Raw genomic sequence first — 13,271 nt, 5'->3', positions numbered from 1 at the left:
TGAGGCAGAAGAATGGATGAGTGACCTGGAAGACAGAATGGTGGGATTTACTGCTGTGGAATAGAATAAAGAAAAAAGAATGAAAATAAATGAAGACAGCCTAAGAGACCTCTGAGAAAACATTAAACACAACAACATTCACGTTATATGGGCCCCAGAAGGAGAAGAAAGATGAATGACCCGAGAAAATATTTGAAGAGATTATAGTTGAAAATTTCCCTAACATGGGAAAGGAAATAACCACCCAAGTCCAGGAAGTGCAGAGAGTCGCAGGCAGGACAAACCTAAGGAGAAACACACCAAGACACATAGTAATCAAATTGGTGAAAGTTAAAGACAAAGAAAAATTATTGAAAGCAGCCAGGGAAAAATGACAAATAACATACATGGGAACTCCCATAAGGTTAACAGCTGATTTCTCAGCAGAAACTCTACAAGCCAGAAGGGAATGGCATGACATATTTAAAGTGATGAAAGGGAAGCACCTACAACCAAGATTACTCTACCTGTCAATGATCTTATTCAGAGTCAATGGAAAAATCAAAAGCTTTACAGACAAGCAAAAGCTAAGAGAATTCAGCACCACCGAACCAGCTCTACAACAAATGCTAAAGGAACTTCTCTAAGTGGGAAAAACAGGAGAAGAAAAAGAACTACAAAAACAAACCCATAACAATTAAGAAAATGGTAATAGGGACATACATATCGATAATTACCTTAAACGTGAATGGATTAAATGCTCCAACCAAAAGACACAGGCTTGCTGAATGGATACAAAAACAAGACATATATATATATGCTGTCTACAAGAGACCCACTTCAGACCTAGAGACACATACAGACTGAAAGTGAGAGGATGGAAAAAGATATTCCATGAAAATGGAAATCAAAAGAAAGCTGGAGTCACAATACTCATATAAGGTAAAATGGACTTTAAAATAAAGAATGTTCCAAGAGACAAGGAAGGACACTACATAATGATCATGGGATCAATCCAAGAAGAAGATATAACAATTATAAATACATATGCACCTAACGTAGGATCACCTCAATACATAAAGCAACTGCTAACAGCTCTAAAAGAGGAAATTGACAGTAACACAGTAATAGTGGGGGATTATAACACCTCACTTACACCAAGGGACAGACCACCCAAACAGAAAATTAATAAGGAAACACAAGTTTTAATTGAAACAATAGACCAGATAGATTTAATTAATATTTACAGGACATTCCATTCAAATACAGCAGATTACACTTTCTTCTCAAGTGCACATGGAACATTATCCAGGATAGATCACATCTTGGGTCACAAATCAAGCCTCAGTAAATTTAAGAAAATTGAAACCATATCAAGCATCTTTTCTGACCACAAAGCTTTGAGATTAGAAATCAATTACAGGGGGAAAAAAAAGCATAAAAAACACAAACACATGGAGGCTAAACAATACATTACTAAATAAGCAAGAGATCACTGAAGAAAGCAAAGAGGGAATCAAAAAATACCTAGAGACAAATGACAATGAAAACACTATGATCCAAATCCTATGGGATACAGCAAAAGCAGTTCTAACAGGGAAGTTTATAGCAATACAAGCCTACCTCAAGAAACAAGAAAAATCTCAAATAAACCATCTAACCTTATACCTAAAGGAACTAGAGAAAGAACAAACAAAACCCAAAGTTAGCAGAAGGAAATAAATCATAAAGATCAGAGCAGAAATAAATGAAATAGAAACAAAGAAAACAATAGCAAAGATCAATAAAACTGAAAGCTGGTTCTTTGAGAAGATAAACAAAATTGATAAACCATTAGCCAGACTCATCAAAAAAAGAGGGAGAGGACTCATATCAATAAAATTAGAAATGAAAAAGAAGTTACAACAGACACCACAGAAATACAAAGCATCCTAAGAGGCCACTACATGCAACTCTATGCCAATAAAATGGACAATCTGGAAGACATGGACAAATTCTTAGAAATGCAGAGCATTCCAATACTGAAGGAAGAAATAGAAAATATGAACAGACAAATCACAAGTAATGAAATTGAAACTGTGATTAAAAATCTTCCAAAAAACAAAAGTCCAGGACCAGATGGCTTCACATGAATTCTATCAAACATTTAGAGAAGAGCTAACACCCATTATTCTCAAACTCTTCTAAAAAATTGCAGAGGAAGGAACAGTCCCATACTCATTCCATGAGGCCACCATCTTCCTGATACCAAAACAAGACACAGATACTACAGAAAAAGAAAATTACAGACTAATATCACTGATGAATATAGATGTAAAAATCCTCAATGAAATACTAGCAAACAGAAGCCAACAACACATTAAAAGGATCACACACCATGAACAATTGGGATTTATCCCAGGGATGGAAAGATTCTTCAATATACGAAAATCAATCAAAGTGATACACCATATTAACAAATTCAATAATAAGAACCATATGATAATTTCAGTAGATACAGAAAAATCTTTTGACAAAATTCAACACCCATTTATGACAAAAACTCTCCAGAAAGTGGGCACAGAGGGAACCTACTTCAACATAATAAAGGCAATATATGACAAACCCACAGCAAACATCATTCTCAATGGTGAAAACCTGAAAGCATTTCCTCTAAGATCAGCAACAAGGCAAGGATGTCCACTCTCACCACTATTATTCAACATAGTTTTGGAAGTCCTAGCCATGGCAATCAGAGAAGAAAAAAGAAGTAAAAGGAATACAAATTGGAAAAGAAGTAAAACTCTCACTGTTTGCAGATGACATGATACTACACATAGAGAATCCTAAAATGCCACCAGAAAACCACTAGAGCTAATCAATGAATTTGGTAAAGTTGCAGGATACAAAATTAATGCACCAAAATCTCTTGCATTCCATACACTAATGATGAAAAATCTGAAAGGGAATTTAAGGAAACACTCCCATTTACCATAACAACATAAATAATAAAATATTTAGGAATAAAATTATCTATGGAGACAAAAGACCTATATGCAGAAATCTCTAAGACACTGATGAAAGAAATTAAAGATGATACAAACAGATGTAGAGATAGATATACCATGGTCTTGGATTGGAAGAATCAATATTGTGAAAATGACTATACTACCCAAAGCAATTTACAGATTCAATGCAATCCCTATCAAATTACCGATGGCATTTTTTACAGAACTAGAAGAAAAAATCTTAAAATTTGTATGGAGACACAAAAGACTCTGAATAGCCAAAGCAGTCTTGAGGGAAAAAAAAACAGAGCTGGAGGAATCAAACTCCCTGTCTTCAGACTATACTAGAAAGCTACAGTAATCAAGACTATATGGTACTGGCACAAAAACAGAAATATAGATCAATGGAACAAGATAGAAAGTCCAGAGATAAACCCACACACATAGGGTCAACTAATCTATGACAAAGGAGACAAGGATATACAATGGAGAAAAGACAGTCTCTTCAATAAGTGGTGCTGGGAAAACTGGACAGCTACATGTAAAGGAATGAAATTAGAACACTCTCTAACACCATATGCAAAAATAAACTCAAAATGAATTAGAGACCTAAATGTAAGACCTGATACTATAAAACTCTTAGAGGAAAACACAGGAAAAACACTCTTTGACATAAATCACAGCAAGATCTTTTTTGATCCACCTCCTAGAGTAATGGAAATAGAACCAAAAATAAACAAGTGGGACCTAATGAAACTTAAAAGCTTTTGCAAAGCAAATAAAACTATAAACAAGATGAAAAGACAGCCCTCAGAATGGGATAAAAAAATTTGCAAATGAATCAACAGACAAAGGATTAACCTCCAAAACATACAAGCAACTCATGCAGCTCAATATCAAGACAACTAACAACCCAATCCAAAAATAGGTCAAAGACCTAAATAGACATTTCTACAAAGAAGACATACAGATGGCCAAGAGGCACATGAAAATATGCTCAACATCACTAATTATTAGAGAAATGCAAATCAAAACTACAATGAGGTATTACCTCACACCACTTAGAATGGGCCTCATCAGAAAATCTACAAACAACAAATTCTGGAGAGGGTGTGGAGAAAAGGTAACCCTCTTGCACTGTTGGTGGGAATGTAAATTGATACAGCCACTATGGAGAACAGTATGGAGCTTCCTTAAAAAAACTAAAAATAGAATTACCATATGATCCAGCAATCCCACTACTGGGCATATACCCAGAGAAAACCATAATTCAAAAAGACACATGCACCCCAGTGCTCATTACAGCACTATTTACAATAGCCAGGTCACAGAAGCAAACTAAATGCCCATCGACAGACAAATGGATAAAGAAGATGTGGTACATATATACAATGGAATATTACTCAGTCATAAAAAGTACGAAATTGTGTCATTTGCAGAGATGTAGATGAATCTAGAAGCTGTCATACAGAGCGAAGTAAGCCAGAAAGAGAAAAACAAATATCGTATATTAACGCATATGTGTGGAACCTAGAAAAATGGTACAGATGAACTGGTTTGCAGGGCAGAAATTGATACATAGATGTAGAGAACAAACATATGGACACCAAGGGGGGAAAGCAACACGGGGGGTGGGGGAGTGGTGGTGGGATGAATTGGGAGACTGGGATTGACATATATACACTAATATGTATAAAGTGGATAACTAATAAGAACCTGATGTATTAAAAAAGAATTAAATTTAAGAATTAAAAAAAGAAATCATTACAGTAATTTTCCATAATGCAATTATTTGCTTAACTTGTCTTTTTCATTAGACTCAAATTCCTCAAAGACAAAATAATACCCTCAATATCACTAGTGCCTAAAATACTACACTACCTAGCAAATATAATTTATTAATGCATTCTGAGTGAGTTAGTTAAGGTATACTTTAGGACCAAGATTATAAAGTATACCATACCAAAGTACTGGAATGGTAGCCAAGGAAGTGGAACATTCCAAGAGGAAAGATGATGATTAATATAGTCAAACATCACAAAGGAACCAGGGGAGATAAGAAATGCAAAGTACTCTTTTGTTTAGCTATTGGGAAGTGATGAACACATTGGCAGTTTCTGAAAAGCACTTCGAATAAAACTATACATTATCTGAGCTGAGACATTAACATGGAAATTGAGAGAGATGAGAGCTAGTCACTTGAAAAATATATTAAGAACTACTTATTGAGTGATTACTAGTGTTATTATTTTACTAAAGAGTCATATTAAAGGAAAAGTAAGTGATGACATATAAGTTTGAAAGAATGTTTATTATCCTATAAAAAATAATACCCTCAAATTTTACAGATATTTTAGGGTTATGGTAGGTAGAATTCTAAAGTTGCCAGCGCATGATTTCTGTCCCTTGGTTATTCAACTAAACACTAATCTGTGTACTCTTTTGAAGGAATTTTGAAGTTGTAATTAATGTCCCAAGTCAGGTGACCTTAAAACACAAAGGTTATTTGGGTGGGCCTGACCCAGTTGGGTGAAAACCACTGAAAGCAGAGACTTTCTCCAGATGGTAGCAGAAGAGAAAATTGAATAGATTCAAGCATAAGAAGGATTTGACACACTGTTGCTTGTTTGAAGAAGGTAAAGGAATGCAGGCAACTTCTAAGAGGAGGAAACTGCCTCAGCTAACAACCAGAAAAAGAATGGAGCCCTCACACCTACATCCTCAAGAAAGTGGATTCTGCCAACAAGGAAAATGAGCAGGAAATCAGATTCTTCCCTGGAGCTTTCAGATAAGAGCCCAGCCCAGCTGACACATGATTTCAGTCTTTCCAGATTTAAAGCAGAGAACTCAGTTGAACACTCCTGGACTTCTGACCTAAAGAAATCATATGATTATTTGTTACACATTAATAGAAAAGTAATAGAAGTTACCAAATAGCTCCATTATGGATTACATTGTTACATGTAACATAAATGTTCCACAGGTATTTACTGAGAAAGTACCCTTCCACCAGAACTCTTATATGTGATAATAAGACACCACTTTCTATTTCCCTGACCAAAGATACATATTGAATTTATCTGATTATTAGTGTATTCTTTAAAATTGTGAAAATAATCTTATGTATCAGAATGAATTTTTAAAATAATAGAATACACCTCAATCAGTTAAAATACTTGACCAGTACTTGGGTTCAATGGACATCAGATGCCACAGAGGGTCATATTAGAATAAGAACAGATATAGGAACCAAAATATTTAGATTCATATTTTGTGTGAGTCTCACTTTCCTTTCTCTTATAAAATGAGAAAATATCTGTCTTCTCTATTTCACAAAAATTGTTGTTAGGATGACATGGCTATAAAGCACACCATACCAGTGCAAATAGCTGATAGTTATGTTTAGCTGCAGCAGTAAAAGATATCACAGACCAGACCCACGTTTCCTGCCTTTCCTGCATGACTGGGCAGCTGAATAATCACTTTAACCTAGAACCATAGGATGAAAAAAGCAGAGCCAAACATCAGGTAATTAACAGCTGCATTGCATCTGAGCCCCACATGAATGCTCAAAGTATGCCCACTTCAGCTGTGACACCCTCAGCTTTCACATTGGTCCTCTAGAAGGAGGCCTGTTCACCTGAAGGAAAGACCAATATTTTGTTTTTGTTTTCTTTTGCACAGAGGTGCTTTGCTCTTATTTTCTCTTAAATCCTGGTGCATTGTTTCATCTGCCCAGAGAAGGAAAATTTCTCTTCTCTTAAGCCCTAGGTAGGCTAAACTAGTATTTTAAAACATTAACTTCTAATTTTAATTCCATAGAACAACAGTCTCATCAAAACTGTTACATTAAGATTTTAGAAAATCCCATTTCTGCTCTTGAAAGACAATGCCAATAGAATGAGAAGATAAGACACATACTGGGAGAAAATATTTGCAAAAGACATATCTAATAAATTAGTTACACAAAACATGCAAAGGAGTCAAAATTAAACGTTAAGAAAACAAACAACCTGATTAAAAAATGGGCCAAATACCTTAATAGATACTTCACCAAAGAAAACATACACATGGCAAATAAGTATATGAAAATATGCTTCACATATATGTCATCAGGAAAGTGCAAATTAAAGCAAGATACTACTACATATCTATGAGTGGCCCAGGGAAGACTGACAATACCAAATGCTGGTTAAGATGTGGAACAATGGGAACTCTTAATCATTCATATCTGGTGGCTATTCAAAATGGCACAGCTGTTTCATAAGATGCTTTGTCAATTTCTTATAAAACTAAACATACTCTTATCATATGATCTAAGGAGTGCACATTTTGTATTTACCAAAGGAGCTGAAACTTTCTGGCCACACAAAAACCTACACATGGATGTTTATAGCAGCTTTATTTCATCATTGCCAAAACTTGGAAACAACTAAGATGAATTCGTCTTCAGATGATGAATGGATAAACTCTGGTACATGCTGACAATGGAATATTATTGAGTACAAAAAGAAATGAGTTATCAAGACATAAAAAACATGGAGGAACCTTCAACCCATATTACTAAGTGAACGAAGCCAACCTGAAAGGCTACATACTATATGATTTCAACTACATGACATTCTGGAAAAGGTAAAACTATGGAGCCAATAAGAAGATCAGTGGTTGTCAGGAGTAGGGATGGGGAGACATGAACAGGTGCAGCACAGAAGATTTTTAGTGCACTCAAATTACTCTGTATGATATTATATTGATGGGTTTATGCCATTATACATTTATCCAAAGCCATAGAATAAGGAGTTAATCCTAAATTAAACTATAAATTTTGGTTGATTATGATGTGTCAATGTAGGTTCATCAATTGTAACAAATATATCACTCTGTTGGGGGAATGTTGATAACAGAGAAAGCTAAGCATGTGAAGGTGCAGAGAATATATGGGAAGTCTCTGTCCATTCCTCTCAATTTTGCTATGAACCTAAAACTGCACTAAAAAAAAAAAAAAAAAAAAAAGCCTTTAAAAAGATCCTGTTGAAAAAGTATCCAAAACAGAAAATACTTTGATGACATGGCTCATGTTAAAGTAAATGCTTACAAACAATTGTACACGGAAGGGCTCCCAACTCTGTTTAATAAGCACTTAGGCCAAGTAATCAGTAAGTGAATGTGAGCTTTTCCAGACACAGTCTCCCAATATGGCTATAAAATCTTAACTAGTGCTCATTCTTTCTACATACCTGTTTATGATTAGGATTAAATTATATTTTAGTAGTGCTCATTGTGGAGTCTCTAAGGCTTCTGTATTACCATCAATAAAATTCAGGATGTTACTCTTTACTGTACTGTTTTACTTAGTAGATGTGTATTAACTCATTTCCCATATGAAATACTAGCAGATAGTAAAAAAATAAAGGAAATAAAAGAAAAAGAACACAGTAAGTACATATTTAAGATGTTACTTTAGTAAAAATGAACATTTCCTTTTGTAATGATTGCAAATAATATAATTTTCATGATATACTTGAACTCATGTATATTTATAAATTAGCTTCTACTTGATACAAATATTATTTGGGCTGAGGTGAGATTTAGAAGCGATCTGAGGTATGGCTTCTGATCAAAATACCTAGGAGTTGAACTTGATGTTATTTTAAAAAAGGCCCTATTGTTTCTGACAAGCAAGTATCATTCTCTCCAGGGATTCTTCCCTTTCTTCTTCTGTACATGGAACCTGTTCTCAAGAACTACACAATATTTTTGGAGACTTTTCAGTGTCTCCATCACATCTACTTCAGTATATCAATCCATTTATTCTTTTATTTTAAAACTAATTTTAAACGAGCCTTTATCATTTGACAGCTATTTTATTGTCCTTGGTTGACTAAGAACATGCAAATCTAGACCTAGTCTCGTTATTTTGAAAATGAAAATTAACCAGAATGGTAACAAATGAACCCACTCATGTATTCTTTATAACACTTATTTAAAAGTAACTTTTCAGCACAGTATTTCCCTTTGAAAATGCTTATTTTCAAAGGGAAATACTGTGCTGAAAAAATATCTAAATGGAAACCACTTGAGTTGATTTTTCAGATACGAAACATAAAAAATTCAGGTGGAATAGAAAAGACTGGAGTAGCTTAATTATTGATTTGTGATAAAGGATATTATAAAAGAGCATAAACCACAATGAGCTATCAGCCCACACCCACTAGAATGATTATGGTCAGTATATAATAATAAATACTGCTAATAATATAGAGTAATTAGAACCCCCATATTGTATTGTTGTGAATGTAAAATTTAACCACTTTGGAAAACAATCTGGCTGTTCATCAAAATTTTAAATATAGTTTCTTTATGACCCCACAGCCCACTCCTAGGTATATATCCCAAAGAAATGAAAACTCAACTACACAGAAACATTCATATTAATGCTCTTAACAGCATTCTTCAAATTAGGCAAAAAGTGGAAGCAACACAAACATCTATCAAGTGATGAATGGATAAATAAAATGTGGTATATCCATATAATGGAAATTTTTTTTATCAATAAGAAGGAAATACTGATACATGCTACAATGTAAATGAACTTTGAAAATATCATGCTAAGTGAAATAAGCCAGTCACAAAGGACCATGTGTTATTGATTATTTTATATGAAATACCAATAAAAGGCAAATCTATCGCTATAGACTGAATGTTTATGTCTCCCCAGAATTCAGAGTGGACCACTCATGAGTGAGATTAGTACCCCTATAAAAGAGACTCCGGAGAGATTCCTTGCCCTTGCTACCATGTAAGTACACCACTAGGAGACAGCCATCTATGAACCAGGAAGTGGGTTCTCACCAGACACCAAATCTGTTGGCCCTTTGATCTCGGATTTCCAGACTCCAGAACTGTGAGAAAAAAATATTTGCTGTTTAAAGCACTCAGTTTATGATATTTTGTTATAGCAGCCTAAACAGACTAAGACATCTATAGAAATAAAAACTAGATTAGTCGGTTCTTGGGTTGAGGCATGGGGAAGGGGGAGTAGAGGGTGATGACTAAGGGGTACAGGATTTCTTTTTGAAGTAATGAACATATTCTAAAATCAATTGTGGTGATTGATGCACAGCTCTGAATTTACTAAAACTCATTAAACTATACACCTTAAAAAGGTGAATGGTATGGTATGTAAACTATTTCTAAATGAAGTTTTAATATTTTAAAATTTTCTTAGACCTTCTGAGGGCAAAAGAAAGAGAGAACATAAATTCATTTTACATAGCTTTATTTTCTAACATGAAGTTTTCCTAAATTTTAACATTTATAGTTCACTCATGTGTATGTTGGAATCTTTTAAAATGTATATGTAAGCTGGGTATACTATACTAAATTTTAGTAGAGTATATATAATACTAAACTTGGGGCAATTTGTACCTTTCATTTATTTCTCAACATTTAAAGAAAGACTTCATTTTTTGACAGTAGTCCATTTTCCTAAAGCTTTATTCTAATTTCAGTTGAAGACAGTTATGTACATCTTTTTGAACTCAGAGATAATTGTTGATATTTATGCTTTAAAAAAAAACTTAGGTATTTATCACAATGCAATGCTCTGGATGAGGATGGAACAATGGCCTTCCTCAGTTGTATACCATGTACGTCTCTTGAAAAGAACTTAGACCTGCCTGTTGAAATTCCAAGAGCTATTATTTTGCTCTAAAATTTCTAAGTGTTAATTGAAGCTTGAGGAAGGGAGTTATACTGATAAAATTATTCAAGTAAAATGTTAGATTTTTGTTTTTTCTCCTTATTTTCCTAAACTGCTCCACCGTATATGAAGCATTCTTCTTCTACTTAAGTAAGGCATAAGCACATGACAAAGCAGATCTCACAATTAAGAAGAGAACCAAATATTTTGACTCAGTGATGCAGACTAAGTGTTCTGTGATGCCAATTTTCCACCACTTTGTGGGGATTAAAGTAAAGAAAAAGGTATAATCTTTATTCACTGCATCTGACAGTGAGTAATTGTATTGATTACATTCTGTGCACTCTGTTAGATAATGGCATAAAAAATAGAAATCATGAAAGCCCTGCTCCAGAGAAAGTCTCAGCATAAATCTTCATGTATAAGTGACATCTTTCCTATGGTACATAATGTAAAGAGATTTACCATTTTCTGAGGCAGCAACTGTGATGTTGTACCATGGAGTTTCTTCTCTATCAAGAACCTTGGTAGTCTTAATCGTTCCAGTGTTGGCATCAATGTTGAAAAACCTGTCATCTTCAGCATTGTAGTCAATGAAGTACCTAGAGAAAAATTTAAAAAAAATGGATACTCTTTTACTTGATGCTATAATGAAGAAAAGAAAACTGAACCAAGGGAGGTATTAAATCTAATATACTCAAATATTGAAATGTGTATTTTTGCTTCCCATATTTGGCCCTTAAGATTTGCCCACCAGTTTTATATTTGCACAGAAATGATATCAATTATTTTTCTGACAGTCCTTAGTTAAGATTTAATTCAATTACTAATTCAAAAAGTTAAAAAACAAAACACTAAACTCCATGAATAGAATAGTAGGTAGTAGATAGCAAAAACATAGTAATTAATAAGGGAAGGATTAAAAAAAACTGCCTCTGTGAAGACCATAGTACATTGGGGAAAAAATTAAACCTTTAATGAAACTTCTCATTGCTATATGTACAATGTTTTTAGGATAACAGATGTCAAAGATTAATTTATCTTAGAATTTCATCATAGCTGAGGCTTGAAGATAAATACAAAATGGAAAACAAAACATTTTAAATAATGACCATTGTGTCTCCATCACCTAGCACCTTGTTTAGTCAAAGAATGAGCAAATAAACAGGAAGTAGTTTGCATCCTCAGCCACAAATCTTCTTCCCTCACTAGTTCATGTAATTTTGTAGGGCTCTCTTCTATTACCTTTGGCCTCCAGCTTACTTTGGCAATAGAATGAGTTGCAAGTGATGGTGTTCTGTTCCACATTTGGGTCTAGATTTCATGAGACTTTAAATGTTTCCTCTTATGCTCTGCCACTACCATAAGAAGCACATTCCAGGGCTAGTCCACTGGTTCCCAGAAGAAAGATGAGCCCCCAGGGCAGAACTGTCAGCTTCCCATCCTAGAGTAGAGGTACCTAGTAAATGAGCAAATGTAGGAATGCCCCTGGAGATGAGCAGACTTGGCAAAGAGAAGCCAGCCTAGTTCAGCTGATCCTCAGCTAACCCACAGACACATACACCATGGTCATACATGACTTTTTCCTATACCCTGAGTTTTGGGGTTTTACATTATTCAGCAATAGTTAATTAACATAAATGTGAATAAATAATATAGTCAACAATCATCATATGTTCTAGAAATGTTCCAAACTATTCCTAAAACAATTTAATGAGGTGTTTTTTTTTCTCCTCAAACCTCTAATACTTCTTCCCTCATCATTAATCTTAGCTTAAGTGACATTTCATCTACACCTGAAGAAAAAAAGATGAACTATTACATGAAAAGTGCAAGAGGCAGAATGTTTGAATATAGGGAACTAAAGTGCAAGATCTAAATTAAAGAAAAAGCTTGACTTGGTTTAAAAACAGATAGGTGTTTCAGTGTACCTGGCAGAATGAATGAAGTGGATGGCTAGGGCATAGGACGAGCAAATCCTATAGCACATGGTAAAGAGTTTTAATTTTTTTTATAAAATCGATGGGAAAACATATTTAACAAAGGAAATAATGGATCTATTGAGATTCTGGAAAAATAACAGTGGCTGCATTCAATCTTGCATTGTAGAATGTTAAAAACAATTCTGAAAAGAAATGATGTCATCATGGACAAAAGTGGAAAAATTAGAAGAAAAAGAAGTGTGTAAAATAGTGCTATATATTGACTATAACCTATAAAGCTTTTCATTGTGGTGGCATTGGTAAAAAGAAGAAATTACAAATGACTCAATTTTTGTGTTGTATCTATATACTTGACCTAGCATGTAATTAATAAGCCCATTCATGCAGCTGGATAAAATGTTAGGGGAAAGATTCCCTTTGGGAGAAATCAATGATTTTGACATGTTATATCTTAGATGTCAATTAAATAAACATATGGAATAAAAAGAAGAAAATTAGAAATGGGTGTGGAGTTCAAGTGTACTTTCTGAACAGGAAATATAAATTTGAGATAGATCAGCCTAAATATAAAGTAATGGGAACAATCTCATCTGAGAGAGAGTTGTAAGAGAAAAGGAAGGGAAAGATTGAGCAGTACAGCATCCAAACTTTTGAGTCTAA

General features: G+C 34.1%; 1 protein-coding gene across 1 annotated transcript in view; it reads right to left on the bottom strand.

The window, feature by feature from the left end:
* CDH18 (cadherin 18) overlaps nucleotides 1-13,271 on the bottom strand; it is a gene marked incomplete at both ends in the record, with an annotated part of 329,242 nt that overhangs the window by 58,479 nt on the left and 257,492 nt on the right. The window contains one exon of the mRNA XM_082621654.1: nucleotides 11,134-11,270. Coding sequence (XP_082477780.1) covers nucleotides 11,134-11,270 — 137 coding nt within the window. The remainder of the gene's footprint in view (nucleotides 1-11,133; nucleotides 11,271-13,271) is intronic.

The sequence above is a fragment of the Mesoplodon mirus genome (genome assembly GCF_964341445.2).
Source record: "Mesoplodon mirus genome assembly, chromosome: 5".
NCBI lineage: Eukaryota > Metazoa > Chordata > Mammalia > Artiodactyla > Ziphiidae > Mesoplodon > Mesoplodon mirus.
This window is presented reverse-complemented; position numbering and strand designations above follow the sequence as displayed.